Here is a 27,923-nt window from a genome sequence, read left to right on the forward strand (position 1 = left end):
GGAGTAAGTCCCTTGCATTCAGAGGGCTGACTTCTAGGCGTGCATGATTATGCGTATGTGTACGAATCTACTGAGAAATAAGCCTTGAGTAAATAGGGATCGACATAAGTAGAACCGCACTGAGAAAAGAGGGAGAGGCACTAAGACCTGAACATTCTTTCTCAACTCGGAGGGGAGGGTGGTGATGACGACAGGCGCCGCGAGGCCACGCAGCATATGGCGCCGCCCTTTTCCCTGCCTCAGAGAGGCCTCCGCTAGCGGCTCGTCAATGGCAGCCGCTTTCTTTGAGCTCCGCTTTCGCCTTAGCTCAACACTCAGCGCGGAGGGGCGAAAGATCGAATTGGAGCGGAGATTGTGCGTGTGAAACTCAGTGGCTGCGTCCTGATTAACCTCTCCCGGGACTGTTTCTCTTTGAGAACCTGCCTCTGTTGTCTGAGGAAGCTGTGGCGAGCGCGGGTGATGCGGAAACGTTATTCTGGCTGCCATAAACGCGCGTATGCCTAACACGAGAGAGGGTCTTCCGCGCGGCGTGGTTTTGTAAGTGAGAAGCCGGAGGTCCGCGTCCTCTTCGCCTTGAAAGTGGTTTTAAGTGGTTCGCCTTAAAAGTTTTAAAAGGTTAAGTAAGATGCATGTCATTTGTTTTTGCATGGGGAGGGCGATTTGTGTCTTGAGGACCTTCGTCAAGACTAGCATTTCTGAATTAATATTAGTAAACAGATCTACCAAAAGATAATTGCTGCTCTCGAGTTACAACGTGGCCTCTTTTCACAGGGGACATTGGCACAAAAGTTGTTGTATTGGTAACCACACAAACACAAACTATATATGTTATTGCACTTCCTAGAAGAGTTCAATACTCCCAAACCTTTTTCTCTCAGTAGCCTTTTTTACTTTTAAATTGTATATAGCACACCAAAAGAGCTTTTGTTTTATGGGTTTACGTATTCCAACACAATTGACATTTAAGGTATTGATATTAACTTAAAGTTTTAAATTATACAAAGTTTATGACCATTTTTCATGTAATTCCATCAATTTGTTAGTATCTATGGAGCATGTCTTATTTGTTTACAAGTGAGGGCAGTTAGGTTGCTCGTGGGAAAAAATACAATTATGTTATTTGTTCCTATAGATTTACTCAGATCCTTTAGCAGTATGTCTTAAAAGGCATATTTCAGTAATAGGTTAGCCATAATGCCACTGAATATTATGTAACACTTTTTCAGTAATGTTCTGTACCTGTAGAATTTTATATTCCACCTTAACGCAATTTATTGTTGTTTCATGATATCCATTTTCCTAAGTTGTGTGCTGAGTAGTCAGCTATACAAATTAAACACATAAAATGTTTGTGTAGTCGGGCTCTATACATATTTTAAATAAGCATTTAGTTATTGCAGTTGAACATACCAATATTCCTTTATCTACTGTGTATGTAACTGGGTTTACCCTAATCACATAATCTAATCACTTCATTTCTTTGGACAGTCTTGGGTATTTTTCAGAGAATCTTGAAATTCCTTGAACATATTTTCTGTTCTTTGAATCTATTTTGACTGGCACATAATTTGATGCAGCTAATAACAGTAGAGTTTAGAACTAATTTGCTTAACTAATAACATTTTAAGTAGAAAAGCTGGGCCATTGATTTAGAGTTGCAAGCAGATTTTTCCAGCAATATCCACAAATCTTGAACTACTGTGCACATCTTCTCCAATCAGCTAGATATCTCAATGGCATAACAATTCCAAAATTCAGAAGGGTGTTATTCTTAGGCAGATTCAGTGCCTTCCCAAAAGCTATTACTGAAGGAAGATACCAAAAAACTCTTCTTCCAATGGAGACTGTCTGTGTGGTGGAGGAATAATTGAACAGTTCCTCTGTATTGCCTTTTCTCTGCAGGTGGTCTCCCTAAATATCCTGGTTATTCAGATTTGTTTTATCTCAAGATCTTATTATTGGATTAATCTGATATTATTTCCTTGAGCACAGCCAAGTACTATTTTCTAATCTGTACAGTACCCCTAGTTTTAACTCCTCTTTTTTCCTTTTGTCTTAATTGTGACTCTCGTGTTTTATTTGCTTGTCTATGACAGAATAATGATTGATTAGATTTGATGGAAAAGCTCATAATAAAAGTATATTGAATATGAATTAAAATTCTAGCTATGTGTAAAACCACTCATTCAGCGACCATTCATAGTTGCCATAGCCTAAATGAGTGGTACTTATAACTTGCTGATACACTCACACCAACTGTCACACGATTCAGGCACTTAGTAACCACCTTGCACTTGTGATAGGGGTGCCCTGAAGTTTCATGTTTGCTATTTGTAATGTTCTGCTCTGGCTTTACATAACTAAAGTCAAAGCCTATGAGCAAATGGAGGCCACGGGGGCCAGCGCCACACTCTCTCTCCCCAGGCTACTCTTCACTCACTGGCACAGACCTTGTTTCTAACCTCTTCACTCATGCCTAGCCTGAATGGGACTTCCAGAGCCTCCCCCATTCTCTGAGCATCCCCCCAGAGTCCTTGCCTGGAACGGCTTCCCGCTTAACCTACATCTTGGGGTTATAGTGGCAACTGTGATTGTCATCACATAATGTCATCATGTGACATTGCACTTTATGACCTCATTGCTTAGCAACAGGAGTCCTCATCCCAGTTGCGATAATAAACCGAGGACTATTTCTACTACAAATCAGTTGTAGGATTATTTTCATTCAATACTGCTAGCCAGGCTAAATAAGATAATATGCATCTTTCTTACTTGTGTATGATGTTCTAAAGACAGCCTGCTGTCTTTAAAAAACCCCACAGCTTTTCAGTTTTGATATAAGGTTTGACATAGAGTACATTCTTACATTTACAAAAATAAGAATCATGCTATATTTTGAGTCCTCCACATTCCTTTTGTTGGGAACAGAATGATAGTAATGTTCAAAATAGTACAAATTAACCTATGGATCATATTTTATAAATAATTGCATTGGGGACAAAAATAACTTTGATTTTTAGTTGTAATAAAATAATAGAATTTGGCCATAATCCTAAAATAAATGTTTTATCTTTGCAGGACAAAGTGGAGTTGATTTTAATTTAAAAATGCCTAACGGTAAGAGCAAATCTCGGCATAGACATAAAGTTAGTCAAGAAACTGGCCGGCGTGAATTAGTCTCCAGATCGTTGCAAAGTGCTCAGCATTGTCTGGAGGATCATGACTTTGGAACTGCATATGCTCACTATCTCTTGGTATTAAACATAGCTCCTGAATTTAAAAACGATGTCAAGGTAAGAAATTTTCTGTTTATTTTTTCCCTATCCCACTCTAGATGTGACTGGCAAGACCAGTCCCTCACATAACCTGGTCGCAAGCCATGAAGGGCTTTAACGACAACCAGCACCTTGAATTGCACCCAGAAGCAAATTGGCAACTAGTGCAGCTCCTGTTGGAGAGGTGACACTTGCACACTGAGGTCTGAATAAAACCATGCAGGCCATTGCATTTTGAACCAACTGGAACTTCTGGATGCTTTTCAGGGGCAGCCCCATGTAGAGTGCATTGCAATAGTCAAGAAGGGAGGTGACTGGGGCATGAGTGATTGTGGGTAGGGATTGTCGATTCAGGAAAGGGCATAACTGGTTCACAACTCACAGTTGCCCATTTATTTACTTATTTATTAGAAATATATTGAGTAATTTCTAAATTTATGCATAACATTTTTGTTTTTTTAGGAAGCATTTCAGTTTACCCTTTTTAAATGGGCAGAAGAGCTGGATTCTCTTTCACGAATTCAAGATTTATTTGATTGCTATGAGCATGCCCTGGAACTATATCCTAATGATGAAGTCATATATAACAGTATGGGGGAACATCTTTTCAGGTTTGAAGCTATACTTAATTAGCGATATTTTGACTATATTCTAATGCAAATAAAGCTTCTGAGTCAAGGAACTTCAGTTTAAATATATTACAAAGTTATTAACTGAATATGCATTCTTAATTCTACATGTGTAAGTATTTACAGTCATTTGAGCCTGGCAACTTCTCTTTCGTCTGTTAGCCCAGATTCATAAGAACAAACTAAATGCAAAGGTATCATTAATTATAATTTCTAGAATGCTTCGTGTTTATTCTATTTTATGTTTAATTTTAAGATTCATCCTCATTACCATTTTGTGCATAGGCATCTTCTGTTTTCTCTATGTTAATTTCCGCAATGGAAATGGATAACTCTGTATCTCAGTAGTTCGTTATCAACTCAAGTTTTCATAAGAGAAAATACTATATTTGGATTCAGTATTATTGAGCTAATTTATCATATAGATAGTCCTTGCTTAACAACCATAACTAGGACTAGCAACTGGTCATCAAGCAACATGGTAATTAAGTGAGTTATCATGTGACTGTGATAGAGTTTCATCTCACTTCTGCGGTGATTGAGTCACCATGTTCATTAAGCAAAACATGGGATTACAACTTGGATTTTATTGCTTTTTCCCCCCAATGCCTCTCCTTGTCGGAAGCTAACTGAAGCACAAACGGGACCGCAGGATGCTTCAGTGATCATAAGCATCTTCTGGTTATGAAGCACCCAAATCTTGGATCATGTGACTACAGGGACACTGTAATGGCCATAAGTGCAAGGACTAGTAATTGATTTTTTTAGCACTGTTGTAACAGTCGCTAAACAGGATAGTCATTAAGTAAGGATTACCTGTAAGCACTTGAAGATTTATTTACACAGTACACGTATCATTTGTTTATTTCCAACAGTAAACCATAATTATCATCTGCACTTTTCTATAATTTAAACTGTTGTATATCTTCATATTACAAATATAAATTTTTCTCAAAATTCTGTAGTTCCAAAAATTAAACATTTATGCTTTTATTGATAGTGTATTTTTTTCTGTTAGGTTGGGCTTTAGAGATGAAGCAGCTGCATATTTTCATAAAGCTGTGAAGTTAAACCCTGACTTTCCTGATGCAAAGGAGAACTTTTATCGGGTTGCCAACTGGGTGGTGGAACGGTGGCATTTCATTATGCTTAATGATTACAATAGAAATTTGCTATATCAAAAAGCAATCCAGAATGCTGTTCATTCAGGATATAGAAGCGTACTTGATATTGGAACAGGAACGGGAATTCTCAGGTTTGTTGAAACTTCATGTTACAAATATTGGCATGTTTATTTACAAAGTAATAATGACTTAAGATTTAGTGACATATTTCAATGAGCCAAGTTCAATAAAAAGTTGCCAGATGGCAATCACGTGGCACTCCATTAGCATATTCCAAACATGCTAAGAGGCTTCAACTATTATATCCCTACAACCTTGATAGCAGGATTGAATAATCACTTACAATTTTTTAGCTATCCTGGCATTCTCATCTGTTACAAAGCATGAGAGTCTATTTCCATAGCAAATAAAGTTGGGGACGCTACAACTAAACAAGACTCATCATCATCCTAGTTTTATTTTGGTTTATAATGGTGTTTGATACAAGTAGCTTTTTTTGTTTTAAAAAGTTTAAGAAATTAATATTATTTCTTGTTAACCTGAACTTTATGCCCCCCCCCAATATGCCCCAGGACTTTTAAAAATAAGTATCAAATATTTTATACAGAAATTACATTAAAGTTAAATTATTAGTATTTTGTCTAACCAAAAAAATATAATTTATATGGAATATCTTCTGCTTTTTCAGTATGTTTGCTAAAAAGGCTGGAGCATCTCCTGTCTATGCTTGTGAATTGTCAAAGACCATGTATGAATTGGCTTGTGAAGTGCTAGCTGCAAACAATTTGGATGGAGAAATCAAACTACTTCACATGAAATCCTTTGGTATAGAAATTCCAAAGCACATACCTGAAAGGTTTTATCTTATATTTTGCCTGTTATTTTGAATTAAATATGGTATTCATTACTAATGTTATGACTAATAATAATCATATTCTCCATAGCAAGAGCAAATATTGTATAATGTATTATCTTTCTACTGGAACTGATTTTTTAATTTTTCAATCTTTTACTGATTTTATGGTAAACAATAAATAATACCATTGTACTATATAGCTGAAGTATATTTACTCAATAGCTGGTATACTAAATTCACACTTATTTTGAATTAAGTGGCTAAAGAATTGCAATTTAAATAAAATTATATAAAATCCAAAGGAAAAAAGGTACCAATGACACTGTTTTCACCTTGCTTCCAATTCCAAATGTCTGCTGCTGTTTTGGTACTTTATATTAAAATACTAAGAAGTAATTTTTAGAGCAAGTACATAAGTAAAGGGACATTATTTTATTGAAACTCACAAGATAATCGCAATTCAGTTGTATAAGAAAGGACTGTTAATGTCAAATTATTAAATTTAAGCGTTATAGTTTTTAAGGCTTCTTATAACTATTTTTTTATATTTAATAGAGTTTCCCTTGTTATCACTGAAACAGTAGATTCTGGATTATTTGGTGAGGGAATTGTAGAAAGCTTGATCCACGCTTGGGAACATTTACTTTTACCACCAAAGGTTAGTATCTTAATATCTAAGGCCTGATAAGAAAAGATACCTTATTTTTATATTATAAAGTTCATGAAGTCTTCTACCTGTTCAAAAATTTTGTTAATCTGAAAAGTTGCATTTGGGCATTTTTGTACTCTATAAGCTAAAATATAAATATTGCTTCTTAATACATGAACAATAAATAAATCTTGTTACACAATTTTTAATCTGTGTCTGTTTTACAGCCTAAGGATGGTAGAGATGATTCTAAAAACTATGGTAAAGTTATTCCAGCAGGAGCTACTATGTGGGGCATGGCAGTGGAATGCAAAGAGATACGTAGACATCATAGGTATATTTCTTACTGTTGAAAAAAAATCTTTAATTTTTAGACAAAAAAACAGAAAATGCCTTACTTTTAAAGCAAAGAATTTTGTCTCTGTACTTTTTTTTCATTAACTGTATTATGAAGAATTTTAAAAGCATGTTAATAAGCGTGGCAAAATATTAATCATAAAAATGCTGATGACAAATTTATACTGGGCTGATATTCATAAAACACAATTCCCTCATTCTACATCATAGAAAAATTATTTTCTAGGCTGATAATTATATAATTTATATTTTTCATCCATTCATTAGCAAAGGTTCTTTGCATAAGCTATGTACTAAATAAAGCAGTGTAAATAATAACTTCTTCCAAACCAGGTAATATATATTTATGTATAAAAGCAGTGAGACCAAGGCTGTAGTTCAGCCTCAGTCATGGAAATTCACTGGGTGAGTTGGGCCAGCCACTCTCTCTAGCACAATGTATTTCCCAGGATTGTTGGAGTCAGGGGAAATAGTAGGATAGAGACTTCTGAATAAAAGGGAAGGTGTAAATCTAACAAATAAAAATACACATGCGTTAATATGTTCCGGGAAAGCCTTGTATTGTAGTTATTTTCACTACATTCACAAGATTGATAAAAATACAGTCTGCTGTTAAAAAGATAGGTGAGGAAGCAAGACCAGCAGGACCTCCTCTGTAAAACATACTTTGCTATAATGATATAACACTATGCATTTTATAAGATGATTACAGTTTTCCTCCTTCTTTGTGTCCAATTGTATGACCACTCAAACTCAAGATTTATGATATATAAATTAAAGTAACATTTTTTCAAAATTGTAAAAACATACTAAGTGTCATTGGTTTACAATGTATTAAGGGGTACAAGTTACAAATTATGCTACTTGAAACAATGGGTGGAAAATGGAAGGCTAAAGAAAATGATCTGTTTAAGCTCCAATTAAATACTGTATATTTCTAAAAATCATGATTAGATTTGCACTTGAGGTTGAAATCCTGTCCTATCCTAGACAGGGAGCTTTCACTATGAATAACATGGGAAAGAATGTGTTTCCTTTTTTCCCCCAACTTCTGGAATCCACTCCCACCAGCTATATTTAAGTAAAGCTAACCTAAATCAGATTTCTTCAATAAACAATAGGTTTATTTTATTTATTTATTTATTTTATTAAACTTATATACCGCCCTTCTCCCGTAGGACTCAGGGCGGTTCACAAGGTTTTTTAAAAACAATGCAACAAATTACAAAAATTAAAAACAGTTAAAATGATTACACTAACCTTGAAATAAAAACCCAATTACAATTAAAAATACAATTAAAACCCCAGTTAATACTCTCAATCTAGGCCAGAAAGCTCGAAGAGCCAGGTCTTCAGGTCCTGGCGGAATGAGCGAAGGTCAGGGGTAGTCCTAAGCTCTACAGGCAGCTGGTTCCAAAGGGCCGGCGCACCCTCAGAGAAGGCCCTCCCCCTGGGTATTGTCCGCCGGCAATCTTTTACCGGCGGTACCCTGAGAAGACCCTCCCTGTGGGAGCGCACAGGACGAAGGGAGCTTGATGCTGGCAGCAGGTGTTCCCTCAAATATCCCAGACCCATGCCATTTAGGGCTTTATAGGTCATCACCAGCACCAGGTTTGAGGGGAAAATATATTTCATCCTTACTGTAAAAGTTATCTTCCCTTCAAGTCCAAACAGTAGTACTAACCTCCAGCTTTTCAGCTATCAAAACTTCCAAATAAGACTTTTTAATATGCAAAACACATATCTAATTGGAAAATAAATTATTTATAATAAAAGAAAATATGCTTGAATTTATTTAGTCAACTCTAATTTTTATTATTTCCTTTTTTCAGAGTGGAGGTAAAAGAAATTGCTGGTGTCTGTTTGCCAGAAACACTGAAGTTTTGCAGTCCAACATCTTCTCTAAACTCCAGTGAAACCCTTGAACCTTACACTACTGAAAAACTCGGCAGAATACCTGGTGGTTATAAAGCTCTTACAGAAATTTTTCAAGTTCTGACAGTCAATTTTAATAATTTGCAGGTAATTTACTGGAACAAGAAAATAATAATTACTAGTTGTTATTGTAGAATTGAAAAATGAATTTCATTAGGATAATACCCTTATTACATATAATATTTCAACATTTATCCAAATGTCATATTTGTATATTAAATATTTATTGGCACTGTATGCATGTTTTAGATCAGAGGTCCCCAACCTTTTGGGCACCAGAAACCGGTTCTGTGGAGAGAAGTTTTTCCGTAGACTGGAGGTTGCATGGTTTTGTGTGCTCCCTGCATCTCATGGATGTGGCTTTGCTTATTTGTGCGGCCCAGTTGCTGGCATGCCGTGGCCTGGTACTAGTCCACAGACCAGGGGGGGTTGGGGACGCCTGTTTTAGATGCATGAGTAATATGTAAATTTTACTGACCTTCACCCAATTGGCTGTCCTAATCTTATAAAATCTACTTGTTAGCTATCACAATGGTATTTTTTTCCTGTGCATGCAACTACTGTTACCTCTTCACATTAATATGTATGAATGATATTGTTACATTGCTCAAAAAAAGATTACTTACTGAAGTCAGTTTCTATAAGGCAGAATTTAACTGAAGTAAAATTGTGGAATAAAAATTTAAGCTTAATTAACAACATAACTTGGGAATAGAGAAACGAGGTGGAAACACCTGAAAAATAAAGTAATGGAAGATTTGTACAGGTCATTTTATATTAGAAAGAGAAATTAGTTTGGAAGATAGCTCAAACAATTGTACCAAATCATTTATTTCTTTGAAGGAAAGAAAATATGTAATGATAATTATTGCATTTAGTCTGTGGGCCAATTATATGCCTTAAAAGAGGATAAAAGTTGACTTCCGGTGGCGACGCGACGCCGAAGACAGCTGCCTCCGGGCTGTCCGCTCCGCAGCTGTGTTTTTTTCATCGTAAACAGCGCCGATCAGCTGTTTAGATGGATTTGAAGCCCCCTCCTCTGGAGAAGAGGAGGGGGTGATGCCCCAGGTAGGGGTTGAGCTCTCCGGGGCCGCCTGAGCTGAGAGTTTGGGCGGCTGAAGGATTGAGCCCCCCCGAAGCCTGGGTTGCTCCGAGCTGCACAGCGTCTCTGCTCCGTGATTTTTGGAGCAGAGCCAGGCGTTAGCAACCACCCCTGCCAGAAGGAAATACCCTTGAGTATCAAGATGCAGGCAGAGCGGTACAGGAGGTCAAGGTGATGTGGACTTTTATCTTTACTCTCTAGCTCAATGGATTTTATAGCTTTAAAGTGAAAGTGCGCAACAAGTGAAAGTGGGGAAAGATGGCGGCCAAAACTTCTAAAGCTCTTCGGAATGTGGGGTCTTCCCCGGTGCAACAGACCTCGTTGCAAGCTTTGCTTCCTCCTGCATCTCCTCCGGCATTGACGCTTAAGGATTTACAAGATGCCTTTGAAAAGCATTTACAATTAATGTCTGATATGATGGATGAAAAGTTGAAAAAGCTGGAGGAGAAATTCGAGAAGAAGATGGAAGAGAAGTTTAGAGCAATGAGGGTAGACATGTTGTCTACAATTGAAAGTGTAGCTGAATGTGTGCAACAGCTGGATGAAAAAGTGGAGGATCTCAGTCAAAAGAACTCTATATTAGAAGTAAAGGTATTAGAGAATGAAAATATAAGGGACAAAATGGATGGAGAATTGAGCCTTGTTCAGTACCATCAGATGCAGTATGCTATTAGAATCAGGGGCTTAAAAGAGAATCCTAAAGAAGATTTAAAGCAGCTGATCTCTGAGGCTTTGGAAGTGGTATTGGGCCAGCCAGCATCTGAAATTGAGGGAAGCATGGATAAAATTTTTCGTGTAAATTCATGGATTGCAAGACAGAGGAAGTTACCCAGAGATGTGGTCTATTTTACAAAGAGAGTAATTAGAGATGAAGTCATTCAAGCTGCTTATGATACTAAATTGGTAGTTGCTGAGCAAGAAGTCCTGGTTTTAAAAGAGATTCCTCCAAAGATTTTAAGGAGAAGGAAAGATTTTGCATTTCTGGTACAGGAACTTAAGAAATGTGATATCAAGTTTAGATGGGAGATTCCAGTTGGACTGGTGGTGATGCACGAAGGTAAAAGACATCGTCTGGTTACTGTGGCCCAGGCACATGATTTTTACAGCAATGTCTTAAAAGCAACCCCCCTATCACTTCTGGAAGCTGCAAAGGGATATGGTGAGGGAAAGCCTCAAGATGTTGTAGGTAGACAGACAGAGGAGAATGGTGCTGGAGGGGATCAAGTTATAGTCTCATTGGGTGCTGCTGGAGAGCAGAGGATGACGCGTGCCCCCCTAAGACGAGCGAGACGAGAGCAAGAGCAAGACCAGCAGAAAGTTATGGAATCTCCAAAGCGTACTTACAGTGAAGCTGTGGGAGGGGCGCGGTCCAAAGAAGTTACAGGGGCCATTTCAGACGTGATCCAAAAGCTTTGGGGCATCAAGATTGGTGACTAAATTTCTAATTTAGAATGTCAATGGATTCATCATAGAGGAGAAAGAAAGTTTTTCAATATTTAAAACAATTTAAGACTGATGTTATTTGTTTGCAAGAAACGCATATTAGGGTTATGGACCAAAAGGATTTATTGAATTTAAGATGGGGTACGCAAGCTCCTAATCAACAATAAGTTGACTTTTCTTAACTTACTACACATGAAGGTTACCTAATTGGATTATAAATTTTTTAAATTTTTTTTATTTTATTTTCATTGGAGATTGGAATGGTGTTCTAGACGTACAGATGGATAAAGCTTTTTTTTTTTTAGCGTGTCCTGAGTCATGCTAGATTGCCTAAATCTTTTTTTTTTATTTGTACTCAAAGATGATCTGAAACTGCGAGACATTTGGCGTGACATATGCAAGAACTATTTTTGATTATAGTTCAGTTTGGTTGGAGATTAATAAGGTTAATAGAGATAGGCGCTCTTGGCGTGTAATTGAGAATTTGTTTAGAAATTAGAGAAATGTGGGAGAATGTAAATAGTTGATGAAAGTTTTTTTTTCTTTTTTTGAAATTAATATGAATAAGGATTGGGACTAAGAAATTTCATTTAGCATTTGAGTAAAGTTCCTTTTCTGTTTTCTTCCTTTTTTTATCTGTAATATTAATATTGTTTGTATTCATTTTACATGAGATAGAGGGTGATGGAATTAATAGTTTATTGTTGATAGCATATGGATGCTTATGTTTGTTTTTCGTTTTTATACCCTGTATTTAGCTCTGGGAGTCGGGGGGGAGGGGGGGAATGGGGGAGAGGGATAGGGAGGGTTAGATAGGGGTGGGGGAGGGGGGATTGTTAAAGTTAAAATGTACTGTAAAACTTTTTAAATAAAAAAAAAGAGGATAAAAGTTTTCTCTGTCATAAGCAAGGTTCTTATTTATTAGCCATAAAGGCAAAATCTTAATATGTAACTCTTCTATACAGTTAATTGAAGCAATATGTTTAAATGGGAATCATAATGTTCTTTTTCCCCACCCTGCTTGAAGATGGCCAAATATTGGTATATGCAAATTATATTTGGGAACCCAGCTGGCTCAGGAATTCTGGGATTTGAAGTCCACGAGTCATAAAAGAGCCAAAGTTGCCTACCCCTGATCTAGTCAGTCAATAATATAGTCAGTATTATTGTCACTAAGTTGTTGCAGCCTTCTTCACCAATTGCAACATCTTTAATCTAGTAGCACAATTCTTAGGCTGTGCAGGATTCACAGATCAATATATTTGTTTTGTTTGTAGACATTCAGCTGGTTATGTTATTCTAGCAAGAAATAAAAGTAACATTTTCTGATGTCCCCATAAACATATCTATGTTGTTTTTGGGGGAACAACACGGAAATATTTGGCTGCTATCTTCTTAGGGAATATTCCTGTGAATTACAGTCTAGCCAACAGCTTTTATTTTTCTTGGTGGTCATAAGCAAGGTCAACCCTGCAAAACTTTCCCAAATCAGCCAAGGCTGGTTAGAGACTACTACGTAGCTGCACTCTAGGTATAGCTGTATACTCCTTGGGAAAATCTTGATCATATATTACATGGCAATGTATCTACTACAATATTCGAAGAATGTGAGCAAGAATTATTTACATTTCTTTTAAAATTATTTCGTTATATATTGTACCTGACTTATTACTATTTATCTACGGTACTTTCTTTGTAATAAATTATATATTTGACCAGTTTTTAAAAGCGAATATTTAATAAATTACATTTTGGGATAGAAAGTGATTAACAGTGAACTATAATTTACCATCGTATTTTTCTTTTATACTTGACCAGGAGCTAAAAAATTTGTCGATTAGTAAGCCATCCAAGATGAATATACCCATTATTAAAGACGGAATACTAGATGCTGTTGTAGTTTGGTTTACACTGCAGCTTGATGATGAACTCACTCTTTCTACAAGTCCAAATGTGGACACCTGTTGGGAGCAAGCAGTCTATCCTGTACAAGGCCTCCTTGGTATGTCTTTCATTCTATTGCAACCAAAAGTGAAATGAAATTAAACATATAAAAATACAGATTTATAGATAAAAAATGTCATTTGATTACATAAACTTGTAAAAATAAAGATAGGTCCTCCGTGAGATCCATATTGTACCTACCCTGTTAGCATTTTAAAGAGCCATGTTCTTCCAGGGTGGTTAGTGCTCTATTTGTTGGATGTCAATTATTGGGGCTTTGGGGGTTTTCCAGTTTCACCATTTTGCTCTGCTTTCTCTTCTTTTGCTCTGCTTTCTCTTCTTTCTCTATTCTATTGCTTATTTGACTAATGCCATTTTTTATTGTTTTGATGTATTGTGCGCAGCCAGCATCTTTTGGAGTTATGAGACATCAAATCAGTCAAAGAAATAAAGGTTGCACAAGCTTTGGGGCAGTAGTGTATATTTCTGTCTTAATGTTACACACATGCGCACATGCAACTGTATTTTATCACATAGACATACATTTCAAGAACAGTGAAAAGTCAAAGGTTATGGAGATCATACCAAATTTTAGATATTCTCATCCTTGAAACAGTAAAAAGGAAAGAGAGTCTAACAAGGTTCTATTCTCTAGTGAAAGAATATGTTTTTCTTTTGGCTTTTTCCCCAGCCAAAGGAACCAAAATACTGGAAAGAAAGGAAAATGATTTAATTTATAATTGCCTGTTAGTAATTTAAATAACCTAGACTTTACCTTTGACTATTATTCTCTTATTTTGTTTTGAAGATCTTATCTAACTTCAAAGGATTAAATCTTCCAAGAAAAGATTATGCTTTCTATATAAAAGAGAATAGGGGATAGGTAAAACTAAATGTAGCTTCTGCCTATCATTCTTGATCAGGTCAGTTGTTGAGACACCTTGCACGTATAGCTGATATATTCAATTCTCTCTCCAGAGACTCTGCACATAGTGAACCTGATTTAACAAAACTTAACCTAAAATACACAATTTCCTTTAAACAAAAAGAATTAAAGTATTGAAGAACTCCACTGTGGAAAATATTGAACTTGCCAGAATTCACCTATTCGGGTAAAACTAAATCATACCTGGAGATCCAAGAAATCAGAATACATATTCCAGAAAATTAGGAAGCCATAACTAAAAGAACTTCAGATCTGATCATAGCTATCCCTAATTACAGAGCTTTTAAGTTTCTTGCACTTAAGGTTTATTTCCTGTCTTACCTAACAACTTAGCCAACTGTATTGAGTTGGATAACTCGTTTCCATTTTCTTCCTGTGGCTTGGATTTAGTTAAATTTTATTGTTGTTTTCCATTAATCACACTACATCTCTTAATAAGATTTGCTTTTACAGAAGTAAATTAGTGATATTTCTTTATCTAATAACTTAAATTTATAGATTTAGAATGGGTTTAGTAAAAGCAATCATAATGCTTTGTTTCATTAGGACTCAAGAGATAGTAATGAAGCATTTGGAATGACTGAGAGATAGACATAAACAACATTGAGAGAAGTGAAACCTAACTAAATCTTGTAGCTGGAACTTTATAATCTGTTTTCGTTCATAACTAGAGTTATTCATAGGTTAGTAATTTGTGATTTTTAGTCAGCAAAAAATAGTTATGATTATTTGTTTTATTCCTATTTACACTGCCCGGCTGCCAACAACTTTGGGTGGTTCACATAAGCATGAGACTATAAAATAATAAAACCTGTATAGCAATAAAATAGTGAACTCAGAGATGACAAAACCCAGAAAGCAACAAAGCACACACCCATTCTTACACCCATCTATCTAAAGGCCTGAGCAAACAATCAGGTCTTCATGGTTCTCCGAAATACCACTCAGTTGGAAGCCACCCAGATCTGACATTAAACATACTTGCATCTAAACTCAAGAAAACATACTTAGGAATACATTGTTAATTTCTAACAGTATGTGTATACAAATCAGTCAAGTGAAGCACTTTAAGGATCCATTCCTTGAAACAGCTTCAGCCATTGCAACCTTGGTGCAGCTGTTTTAAGGCCTTTCCACAATGGTCTGGCTTACACCTCAGCAAGAGGTTAGTACAGACCTAACCTCTAATCTGTGTAGCTTTCCATAATGCATTATTTAATAAATATAATACACTTTGTGCTTTCTCCATCTCTTGAGGAATTAAGTTGAAATTGAATTATGGGAATTGGGTGGTTATCCTGGATAAAGACTGAAATGCAAATTCCACAAAAAAGAGTGGATTATATAGCTAAGTAAAATACCTGTTTAAATGCCTGTCTTATCCCATTTCCCGCCTTCCCTTGCTTTTATCATTTTAAACTATTTCATTAAAATAAAAATATGATTTTTAAGTAATTTTTACACAAATACTAAATGTCTAGATTCAACTAGGCCTTTTTGTTTCCAATACTATCTTAGTTTGAACATCACTGCAATTTACACATTTAGTAATGGATTATTACTAAGTACAGTATTGTTTATAAATAACTATTTATGGCTCAATATTATATGAATACACACAAGCAGTGGCTAAAATAAAGCATTTGCATAGTGCAACATGTAGATCTGTTTATCGTAAGCTGCTGGACGTGTTGTCGAACTGCATAAAGGTTTACAGATGAATTATATTCTCCAACAAGTGGGAAACAATTATTTAAATATTAAATATTTTTCAGAATGCACTTGAATAGCATTAGTTTGTATTTCAGTTGTCATTTCTTTATGGTTTGCAGATCATTCTGTAAAATCTGGAGATCGTGTTGCAATGGAAATATGCTGCCAGGACTGCTATCTAAGGATTCAAAGAATTTCCATTAAGACTTCAGGATATGGAACAGATGTTGAAAGAAACTTGAGGGAGAAGAACAGTGAAGCTGAACTCTGCAGTGCTCTAGCCAGTCTTCAGACAGCAAGCACACTGGAAAATGTCTGCCAAGAATGTAGGCTAGAATCCACTGAAATTGCTTTATTAAATAATCTGCAGTATCATGAATGCTTTAAAGTTGCAATAGGAAAAGTATTGTCATCATTAAGTCACCAACATTCAATGGATGTTGTTGGTCACCATGAACTTGAAAAGAACCAGAGCAAACATTCTGTAACTGTTGATCCTCTGTATATATTGGATGTATCAGAAGGCTTTTCAATTTTGCCAGTAATTGCAGGTAAATTTGGAGCAGTTAAAGCATACAGCTCGGTTGAAAAAGAACAACACCAAGTAGCTCTCAGTTTGATTTCAGAAGTCAACCAATTTCCCAGAGAAACATTAGAGTTTTGGCTTAGTCATCTACAAGATGAAAACAAGGTACTACAAAGACCTAAATCTGACAAATTATGGAGTATTATAATTCTGGATGTCATAGAAACTTCTGGTTTAATTCAGCAGGATGTGATGGAAAAAGCTGCAATATCTAGGTAATGTAAGAAACAAGTTTCTTGGATTTTTTTTTATTGAAAAGTTTTTCAATACATTTTATCTTTAACAACCCCTCCCCCCCTACCCAACCCTTCCCGACCCTCCCCCCCTACCCTTCCCCCCTCCCCGTCCCCGACTTCCCAGAGCTAAATACAAGGTATAAAAGTAAAAACAATCATAAACAACCATATGCTAACAACAATAGGCTATTAAATCTATCACGCTCTAGCTCATATAAAATGACTACAAGCAATCCTAATATCACATCAATACTTATGCAAATGCTAAATGAAACTTTTTAGTCCCATATTTATTCTGGATGTAATCAATCCATTTTTTCCACTCCGTAATATAACGTTGCGAATGATCGTTCAAGTACGCCGATATCTTTGCCATTTCCGCCAGGTCAGAAACTTTTAAAGTCCATTCTTCTATAGTCGGCAGTTCCTCCTTTTTCCAATATTGACCTACTAAAAGTCTTGCTGCCGTAATTAAGTTCAGCATCAACTTAGTGTCCACAACAGTAGTATCAGTAATTATGCCCAGTAAAAACAATTGCGGACAAAACTTTATCCTTTTCTTAAATATCTTCTGCATATTCCACCAGATTTTAATCCAAAAAACTTTAACCTTTTTACAGGTCCACCATATATGAAAGTACGTTGCGTCTTCGCCACCACACCTCCAACATTTAGGTTGATAGTTCGGATACATACTTGCAAGCTTTTTAGGATCTAAATGCCACCTGTAAAACATTTTATAAAAGTTCTCTCTTAAATTTTGAGCTTGCGTAAATTTTACGTTCCTCACCCAGATCTTTTCCCAAGTATCCATTGTAATAACTTCTTGAATATTCTGAGCCCACTTTATCATGCAATCTTTAACAAGTTCTTCTTTCCACCTGGCCCGTAGTTGCCCATATTGAAACCAGGTTTGAACAATCTTCCCTTCTCGTAAAAAGTTATACGGCTTCAAACACCATACGTTCCTCTCCAAACTTAGGATTTCCTTATATGTAATCACATCATGTTTGAACCCAACATTTATGTTTTCTATTGCGTGTTTCGGTATTGCCCATAAAGGTATCTTGTAATTTAACTTATGTCTATACTTTTTCCAAACTCTCAACAAAGCATGTCTTAAAATATGCACCTTAAACACATTATCTACCTTCTTATCATACAATAAATATGCATGCCAACCAAATAACAAGTCGTGGCCTTCAAGATTTAATAATCTCCCTTGTGTTAAGTTAATCCAATCACTTATCGCTGACAACGCAGCAGCTTCATAGTATAATTTAAAATTGGGCATTTTAAGACCACCTCTTTCACGCGTGTCCTGCATAATCTTAAATTTAACTCGTGGCCTTTTCCCTGCCCATACAAATTTATTGATACCCTTTTGCCATTCCTCCAAATTTGAGTCCTTTTTAAGAATAGGTATCATTTGAAATAAAAATAAAAATTTCAGCAAGACATTCATTTTCACTGCTGCAATTCTTCCCAATAAAGACAATTGTAATTTTTTCCAACTATCCAATTCTTTTTGAACTTTTCCCCATAACTTTTCATAATTATTTTTATATAGCTTTGCATTTGAGGGTGACAAATACACCCCCAAATATTTAACCCTTTTAACAATCTCAAATCCAGTTAACCCTTCTAAAAGGGCCTTTTGCAATACTGTCATGTTTTTAGCCAATATTTTAGTTTTTTGTATGTTAACCTTAAATCCAGAAACCTTCCCATATTGCATTATTATCTCCATCAGGTCCACAACAGAATTTTCTGGCTGGGTCACCGTAACAACCAGATCGTCTGCAAACGCCCTCAATCTATAATCCTGATCTCTTATTTGAATTCCCTTAATTTTTTCCGAATTCCGTATTTTAATCAATAATATCTCCAATGTTAAAACAAATAATAAAGGTGATAACGGACACCCTTGCCTTGTGCCCTTTTCAATATAACATACTTCAGTCAAACTGTTATTTACTATTATTCGGGCTGTTTGTTTTTGATATAATGCCCTAATTGGCTGTAAAAATTTATCCCCAAAATTCATTTTATCTAATACTTTCATCAAAAATTGCCAATCCAATTGATCAAAGGCTTTTTCAGCATCCAGAAAGATCAGCGCCGCAGGGATCTGGTTGTTCCTTTCCAAAAATTCCAACAAGTCAACTATATGCCTCACATTATTTTTCATTTGTCTACCGCTAATAAACCCAGTTTGATCACCATGAATTATCTGTTGCAATACCCTCATCAATCTATTAGCTAAAACCTTAGCAAATATCTTGTAGTCCGTATTCAAAAGTGATATTGGTCTGTAATTTCTTACTTGAGTGACATCCTGATCTTCCTTCGGAATCAGAGAGATAAAAGCAGTTCTCCAAGACGGAGGCACCCCTCCTCCCCTTTGAATTGTCTGAAACAATTCCCTTAATGGCTTTATCATCTCCGACTGTAAGTTTTTATAATACACCGCAGTCAATCCATCCGTGCCTGGCGCTTTATCCACCTTCAATTGTTTAATTGCTAGAAGAATTTCTTCCTCAGTTATCAATTGATTAATCTCTTCCTTTTGTTCTTGTGTAAGAACCGGGATATTAGCATTCCTCAAATATGCATCAATATCTGTTATGACTCAGGGCCAGCCGGTGGGTCCGGCAGCCGGTTCAGATGTATCGGATGACTCAGATGAGGGGGAGGAGGAGGGTGTGGAAGACGAACCGGCTGATGATGGCTTGGAGGCTTCGCAGAGCCCTCAGCCGGGGCCCTCTTCTCAGCTGCGTGAGCCCGATAGTGCGGAGGATGATGACCCACAGCTGGCCCTGTTCAAGGACGCCCGACGCAGGAGGCAGTCGAGCAGGAACAAACAAAGGCTGTGGGACTCCTCGGGAGGAGGCACAGGGAGACCACGCCCTGAACTCGAAATAAAAGGAGTGTTTGGGGAGGGGCTGGTTGCTGAAAGCAACCCTTCCGCTTGAGGATTCAAGTTCCTGTGTTTCTTGTTCTGTTGTTTTGCTTGTGAATTAAACTTGGCATACGCTTTGCAACCTCAGACGCTCTCCAGTCTCTACTGCTTGAACAGGGGTTTGCCTTATTACAAGGCCGGTAGTTGGCTGGTTCAGAACAATATCTGCTTCATTAATCTTATCTTTAGCATATAATTTAGAATAAAAGTCCACAAAAGCTTCCTTAATAAGATCCTGTTGATACACAACCTTACCCTTATGTTCTATTTTATCTATATTAGAAGCCCTTTGCTTCTTCCTTAACATGTAAGCTAACCATCTACCTGGTTTATTGGCATTACAAAAAGTATTATCAGCCATCAACTTATCAAACTGTCCTCTTAACAAATTAATAACCTCTTTAATCTTCGCATCCGATGGATTCAAAATTAGGGCCTTTTCTTTTTCCCTAATTTCATTCTCTAATTCTTTCCTCCTAAATTCCAAATTACGTCTGTATTTGTTGTTCATATATATTAACACCCCTCTCATATAAGCTTTGCTAGCATCCCAAACCATATCCATAGAAGTACCCTTATTCATGTTAGTTTCAAAAAAGACCATCTGTTTTTTACATTCTTCCACATTTCCCTGATTTCTAAACAGGTTCTCATTTAGACGCCAAGAGCGCCTATCTTTGTTATCCTTGTCGATCTCTAACCAAACTGGACTATGGTCAAGTTTCTTGGATTTTATTGTACCATTCAAGTTATATGACAAATATACTTATCGATAGGTTAATATTTGATTAAATTTTACAATTTAGAGACCATCCAAGTCCATCACAGACTGGTCAGCTTACAGATTTAAAAGCAAGAAATAGTATTAAAAGAACAAAGATCTTAATTGTCTGGGGGGGGAAATGTTCATAGCAAATAAATACCCTGCAGAGGCTTAATACCCAACCTTTCCCAAGGTCTGGGAGAATAGCCAGGTTTTCAGCATCTTTTAGAACATCACTGGGGTAGGAGCCATACGTCTAGTTTTTCCAGAAGACAGGTGCTACAACAAAGAAAGAACACATCCTAAGTACCACTAGATAATATGGTTAATTAAAGAGACTTGAGACATGCCCATCCTGTCTAGTTTTACATTTTTAAAATAATGATTTCGCTGTTGTTGTTTTTTAGTGTTGCAAATTACATGGTCATATCAGCATCAAAACCTGGGGTTTTAATGCCCAGCCAATGTATTTTGCCTAATTCATGCTACATATTTTCAGCTAAATTAATGTTCTAACAGTTTTAATTATTTCAGCATCATTGTTTTTAAACCTTAAAGTCTACTGTTTGGAGTCAAATGCAGAATATATAAAGAACAATTGACCCTGTTGGACCTGAGGAAGCAGACAGGATCCTCCAAGTAGTCAGTGCCACCACCTGTCAGATCCTTGTCCCTCCCGGATAATGGAAGCCTTCAGGATCATGACTAGCAGGTTGGTCCAGGCAGTGATTAACACATCACTGGAGGAGGGAACATTTCCAGGGTCTTTTAAGGAGGCCCTGGTTCACCCCCTTTTAAAAACCATTACTGGATCCCTCCTGCCTGGACAACTTTCATCCAGTTTCCAACTTCTCCTTTTTAGGGAAGGTTGTGGAAAAGGTAATGTCCTGGCAACTTCAGAGGATCCTGGATGAAACTTGGGCTCCTTCAAGTTAGGATTCAGGACTGTTTATGGGACAGAAAGTGCATTGGTCACACTTGTTGATGATATCTGGTAAGAGCGGGATGGAGTAGTGCAACCATTCTTTCTCCTTGACTTCTCAGCAGCCTTTGATACCATCGACCAAGGTATCCTTTTGGGCCAGATACAGGGGCTGGGGCTGGGCTGCACAGTCTTGTGCTGGTTAGGCTTCTTTGTCCAAACCAGTCTCAAGTGGTGTTAGTAGGAAGTGAGAGGTCCAGCCCTCAGCTGCTATCTTGTGATGTGACATAGGGTTTGGTACTCTCCGCTCCTTTTTCACATCTACATGAAGCCACTGGGTGAGATCATCCATAAGCATGGTTTGAGGTAACTGCAGTACACTGACAATACCCAACTCTATATTTCCACCCTTGGTTACCCAAGTGACGCTGTTGCCCTCTCGTGATGCCTCGGGGCCTGGGTGGGGGACAAGGGCTTCACTGAACCCTGGCAAGACCAAATGGCTTTGGTTGTACGGGGCCCCGAGATCCAGGACTTTGTCATCTTTAATTCTGAATGAGGTTGCACTATCCCAGACAGTCTATAACCTGGGGGTTCTCCTGGAAACTTTACTCCTGCTTGAAGAACAGGTGGCAGTCACAGTTAGGAGAGCTTTTTCACAACCTTAGCTTATGCACCAATTATGGCCTTTCCTGGATTAGGAGTTCCTGCACTCAGTCATTCAGGCCCTATCTCATGGCTGGACTACTATAATGTGCTATGCATGGTGTTACCCTTGGAGAGCATTCAGCTAGTGCAGAGTACATTGGCAAAGCAGTTCCTGGAGTCCCAAGAATGGCCCAGGTAACACCACTGCTCTGCATTGTCTGCCAGTTGGCTTCTGGGTATAATTCATGGTGTTGGTAATCAGCTATAAAGCTGAGATTACCCACCTCGTGCGTGCCAGCAGAGTAGGCATACTGCAGGCCCTGTCAGCCCGATAATTCGGGATGGCGGAATCTAGGAAAAGGGCCTTCTCTGCCGTTGCATCTGCCCTGTGGAATATCTTGCCCCCTAATGTGAGGTTGGCTTAGATCTTTCTGACTTTCTGGAAGAGTTTAAAGACCTAGCTCTGCCAATTAGCTTCAGGCATTTATGGGGGAGTATCACAATGGAGGTGGTTGGATCCATTAACAACAAATTTCACCTCCCCCCCCAATCCTGCTCCATCTTTTAACTGAGCCATTGTGTTCTGGATTTTATATTAACTTAATTTGCTTTTAGTTTATATAGTTTTTATTTTTTTATGATTGTAAGCTGTCCAGAATTACTTTGAAGTAAGATGGGCCACCTATAAATTTTAGAAAGAAATAAAATCTGAGAATTTGTTTTCAGTATAACAACTAAGCTGCCATTTTTATACATCAAAAAGTGTACTTACCTTTACCAATTTTCTGTTTCAGTATCATATTTAATGTTTAGAAATATAAAAAAGTAATATGCAGATGCTGAAAAGTTGAAATATTTATTAGACTCTATACATTTTTATATTTAGGTGTTTGCTTCACTCTGGGGGAAAGATATTTCCACACCATGTGAAAATATATGGAATGCTTGTAGAATCCAATTTATTATTACTTGAGTCTGCTGTTCAAGGAACAGATCCCACACTTGGTTTCAACATAGCACCTTTTATCAACCAATTCAAGGTTTGAAACAATTTATATTTTTCTATATTCAGATAAATCCTTCAAATATTGAGAAGGCAGAAAATTTTTTTAAAGACAAATCAATTCTGTGTGATCCTATTTGTATCCAGAATTTGAAAAAATGCTTATTGAAAAATTAGAAATTAGATTAAAGAAAATAATGGAGACTTAATGGTCATGTATATATTAAAAGTCTTCTAATGTTTTGTTACACAGTCTTCAAGCAAATAATGATAAGATAATTCAACAGAAGTACAATTTATGAGAAGCTAATGTAAATATGGTTGGTTTCAATAGTTTTGTTTAGGTTTTTTTTCAAAATTAAAGTGGTCACCTGCTTTCATCTCCTATTGGTAACTAATGCTGTTTGTTTACTTTTTTAGCAATATATATTTCTACCATTCCATACATTCCTTCCATTAAAACTTGATCAACTGTAATTCTATACTATTTTGATTGGAATAACTTGGAATCCTGAATTCTGTCAATAAAGTAGTATAATTCACAGTTATTTTGCCACTATCAATATTGGCACAGGGACACATTTACATAGTATAGGTGTAACACCAACAGTTTTGTCCACACAAATTCTTAAGACTCAGAAATATGCATAAATGTCAGGATGGAACATAGATGGAAGGTTTTGTTATATGTTGTATTGTACTGTCTTACTTTGTGCAGAATCTTAAAACTTTCTGTTTCAGGTACCTATGCGCATTTTTTTGGATCTCTCCACACTCCCATATATTCCTTTAAGCAACTCAGTAGAACTTCTGCGAGTGGATCTCATGAATCCCTACTTGAATAACAGCAGTACTGAAGTTGAGGTAAGTCTACAGAATAGGTATCCAAAATCCAGCTTGATTGCTTTCTTGCTTATTTATTGTCAAATTTATATAGCTGCCCATCTCACAAATCAAATGACTCAACAAAGCATGCAACAATATTAAAAAATAATAGTTCCCAAGTAACTTATTATTATTAAACATTAAAAACTATAAAACACAGCAAAAAATGGGCCGAGGTGTTAATAATAATAGAACCAGCTCATTTGCCAGAATTAATTTGTACAGTGTACTTACTTAGATCAGATTTATGCAAAGTGCATATGTATTTACCGAAAAAATCAATTTTAGAAGAAGCAGCTTTTAGTTTGAGTCCAACCTCTTGCTCGTTGCTGGAATCCAAATTAAAATAGTCCAGATAGATAGCTAATTAATCTCTATTTTAATGTATCCAGTGGAGTTTTACCATTTGTCTGAGTGAATGGGTTGAACTGGCCATGTTGTTAACCCTCCTTAAGATTTAGCATGGCCAACTGCATTAGTTCATGGGATTTAATTCTAGTTCCCTGATCTACATTATTCTTCTATGAATAAGTTCATTTCTCTGAATTGTTCTTAAAGTTGGACACAATATTTGATATGGGCTTGACCTGAATAAAATAGAGTAAAATTATTACTTCTAATAATTCGGACGTTTACTGATACAGCCTAAAATGGTATTGTCTGCCTCCATAATCAGTTTGCAATCAACTATTATGCCAAAATCTTTTTCCCCCCAAGAATTATTATGCCAGTTATCCACCATCCTGTATCAATATGCTTGTATTTGTTTCCTGTGAACTTTCCATTTCTGCTTACTTTCTTTCATTCTGTTAATTTGACCTCATTTTTCTAAACACATCAAGATTGTTTTGAATTCTGTATTTTAGGGCATTATTCGTCACACTCAATTCAATAAGTGTTTTCTCCACCTTTTTATCCAAAATCATTAATGAACTTTGGCGCTATATTTCCTCCTTCAGAAGCATCTGTAACAAGCTATAAAATGGCAAAATGACATGCACTTGTGCACATTATATACTTTTTTAGAGAAACATGCTCAATTTAATTTTATATATAAAAAAAGTTTACTGCTGAACAGTAATTTCACACCTATTAATTTTATAGGTGGAGATTTGTAAATCGGGTCAAGTGACTGGTATTCCATTTTGGTATCATGTATATCTGGATAATGATATTGTTTTGGATACATCAAGCAAGTCATCTCACTGGAAACAAGCTGCCATTGTGCTTGATAAACCCATTCAGGTTCAAAAAGGAGAAAAGGTTATTCTAAGTATTCAGTATTACAAAAGCAACATCAGTGTGGTAGTAAAACAGTAAAATATAAATAGCTTTCCTTAATTAGTTTTGAATGTCTAAATTCCAAATTTATGTTCTATAATATAGTAATCTATGCAAAGTGTTGATTTTAAAATACTTGTTCAATTTGCAGAAGTTAATCTGTATAGAATATTTTATAATGTAAAAATGTTTCTAGAATGCAAAAAAAAATACTATAGACTTAAAGCATTGGTTTCTTTTACATTTTAGAAAATTACTAAATAAAAAGTATAAAAATATAATTAAAATTCTACAACATGCCTGCTGTTTCTTACATTTGCAGATTACTAAAATAGTGAATTGACTGGCAAAGAAGGTAATACTGTTTTTTAGATCATTAGTCCTCTAGATCTTGAAATGGTAATCATTAATTTTACAAGAATGAAAATACAGTGCATTCAGTAAGTATTCAGATCCCCTTCACTTTTGTCAATTTTGTTATGCTGCAGCCTGATATTACAGTTGTTGAAATTCATTTTTCTCATTAAGCTACACTCTATCCTATAACAACAAAGTGAAAATAGAATTTTAGAAATGTCTGTAAATTTATTAAAAAGAAAAAAACTGAAATATCACATTGGCAAAAGTATTCAGACCCTTTGTAACAACACTTGAAATTTAGCTCAAGTGCCTCCCATTTCTGATGTTTCTAAACTTGTTTGGAGTCAACCTGTGATAAATTGATTGGACATGATTTGGAAAGGTACACACCTCTCTAGAAGGCCTCACAGCTGACAATGTATACTGTAGGAAAGCAAAAGCCATGAGGTCAAAGGAACTGCTTGTAGAGCTCAGAAAAAAGATTATAGCAAGGCACAGATCTGAGAAAGGCTACAATAAAATTTCTGCTGCACTGAAGATGAACAAGCCGGTTGTAGAGAAGGAATATCTACGGTGGATCATATCTTGGTACTTCACCATCTAAATACAAAAATACACATACATAAAAAAATCCTCTCTTTTCGTGGCCTTCCTTGATTTTAAGCAGGCCTTCGATTCAATATCTAGGAATACCCTCTGGGAAATATTAAAATACACTACTATCGATAAATGCCTCCTTTTCCTCATACAAAAATTGTATGCCAATTCCACCTTGAAAGTGAGATGTAATCCTCAAGGGACTTTAACCAGCCCAGTAAGGGTACAAAAAAGGGGTACAGTAGGGTTGTATCCTGTCCCCCTCCCTTTTTAACTTCTATATTAACCCCCTGATTGATCACTTACAGAACCCTAATCTGCATCCGCCTAACCTAGCACAAGCAAAATCCTGATTCTCCTATATGCCAATGCTGCTGCTATTATCTCACAAACTCCTATAGGACTGAAGAGACCAATTAGGGTAACACTTGGCTATTGCAGACAAAACAACTCAGTCCTTTGATAAATCAAAAATTTTAGTTTTTGCTAAAAGACCCAGTCAATATTCCTGGAAAATAGAAGGACATAGTTTAGAACAGGTTAGAACATTTAGATACCTTGGGGTGGTTTTCCACTCGCAAGGGACATGGAAGGTACACCTGGATCATACATTGCAAGCAACCAATAGGTCCTCAAATGTAATTAAACATTTCTTTTATACAGGCAGAGGTCAATTAGTACCTGCTGCCTTTAAACTTTTTGAGGCCAAAACATTGGTGCAAATTCTATATGGGGCACAAACGGGAATCCTTGCAAAGAAAAACTTGCTAGAAACCATACAAACCAAATTCCTGTGAGCCATCTTAGCTGCACCCAAAGGAACTCCAAATGCCCAGTTAAGAATTGAGACAGCCATGCCTCAAATTCAGGTAAGAGCCTGGAAGATGATCATTCATTGGCTTAAAATGCATTTCTTTCCAGAGGTACTGTCCCCGCTAGTGTTGACTGACAACTTCCCCTCCCCCTGGAAACAGGCGATAGATCACAAGCTGGGCTCTATCGATATTCTTAATGTCCCTGGGCTTTGATCAACCAAAGCAAGTAGTATTCAATAGAATTAATGACATGGAGTTCCAAGAAGAAATAAATAGGTTGCCTCAGCACAGTAGGGATAGAATCAAACAGGGTGTGTGGGAATCGGCAAGGTATCTGAAGGTTCCTAAGAGCATGGTGGCCTCCATAATTCTCAACTGGAAGACGTTTGGCACAACCAGGACTCTTCCAAGAGCTGGTTGCCCAGTCAAACTGAGCAATCGGGGGAGAAGAGCTTTAGTAAGAGAGGTGACCAAGAAACCAATGGTCACTCTGCCTAACCTCCAGAGAACCTGTGTGGATATGAGACAGAGGTCTAGACAACCATCACTGCAGCCCTCCACCAATATGGGCTTAATGGCAGAGTGGCTACTAGACAGAAGCCTCAGTGTAGATTAATGAGAGAGAAAAAAGAATTTCAACAACTGTAGAATCAGGAGGCAGCATAACAAAATTAACAAAAGTAAAGGCGGTCTGAATACTTTCTGAATGCACTATATTTTGCCACAATATGATGTATAATGTTAAAATGGTTTTAGTATACTTATAAGTTCATTTTTAGAGAACCAATAAATATGTTTGCAATTTGCTCCTGATAGAAAAAAAGCATGTTCTTGTTCAAAACTATTTTATAATACACAATACAAAATAAAGAGTATATATTTATTTTGTACC

General features: G+C 36.5%; 1 protein-coding gene across 1 annotated transcript; it reads left to right on the plus strand.

The window, feature by feature from the left end:
* The first annotated feature begins 252 nt into the window (after window positions 1-252).
* On the plus strand, window positions 253-27,923 carry PRMT9 (protein arginine methyltransferase 9). Its single transcript, XM_081332309.1, has 13 exons — window positions 253-620; window positions 3,086-3,293; window positions 3,738-3,886; window positions 4,923-5,159; window positions 5,717-5,884; window positions 6,440-6,542; window positions 6,761-6,867; window positions 8,723-8,912; window positions 13,189-13,372; window positions 16,093-16,774; window positions 22,977-23,130; window positions 23,835-23,957; window positions 25,083-27,923. The coding sequence occupies exons 2-13, from the start codon at window positions 3,108-3,110 to the stop codon at window positions 25,296-25,298; spliced, it is 2,499 nt and encodes an 832-aa protein (XP_081188435.1). The 5' UTR covers window positions 253-620; window positions 3,086-3,107; the 3' UTR covers window positions 25,299-27,923.

This window comes from Vipera berus, assembly GCF_964194415.1.
Source record: "Vipera berus genome assembly, chromosome: 7".
Taxonomy (NCBI): domain Eukaryota; kingdom Metazoa; phylum Chordata; class Lepidosauria; order Squamata; family Viperidae; genus Vipera; species Vipera berus.

Coding starts and splice junctions, on each gene's coding strand:
- PRMT9 (XM_081332309.1), top strand. CDS start 3,108: ATGCCTAACGGTAAGAGCAAATCTCGGCATAGACATAAAGTTAGTCAA. Junction 5,160..5,716: donor ACAGGAACGGGAATTCTCAG/GTTTGTTGAAAC, acceptor CTGCTTTTTCAG/TATGTTTGCTAAAAAGGCTG. Junction 6,868..8,722: donor GAGATACGTAGACATCATAG/GTATATTTCTTA, acceptor TCCTTTTTTCAG/AGTGGAGGTAAAAGAAATTG.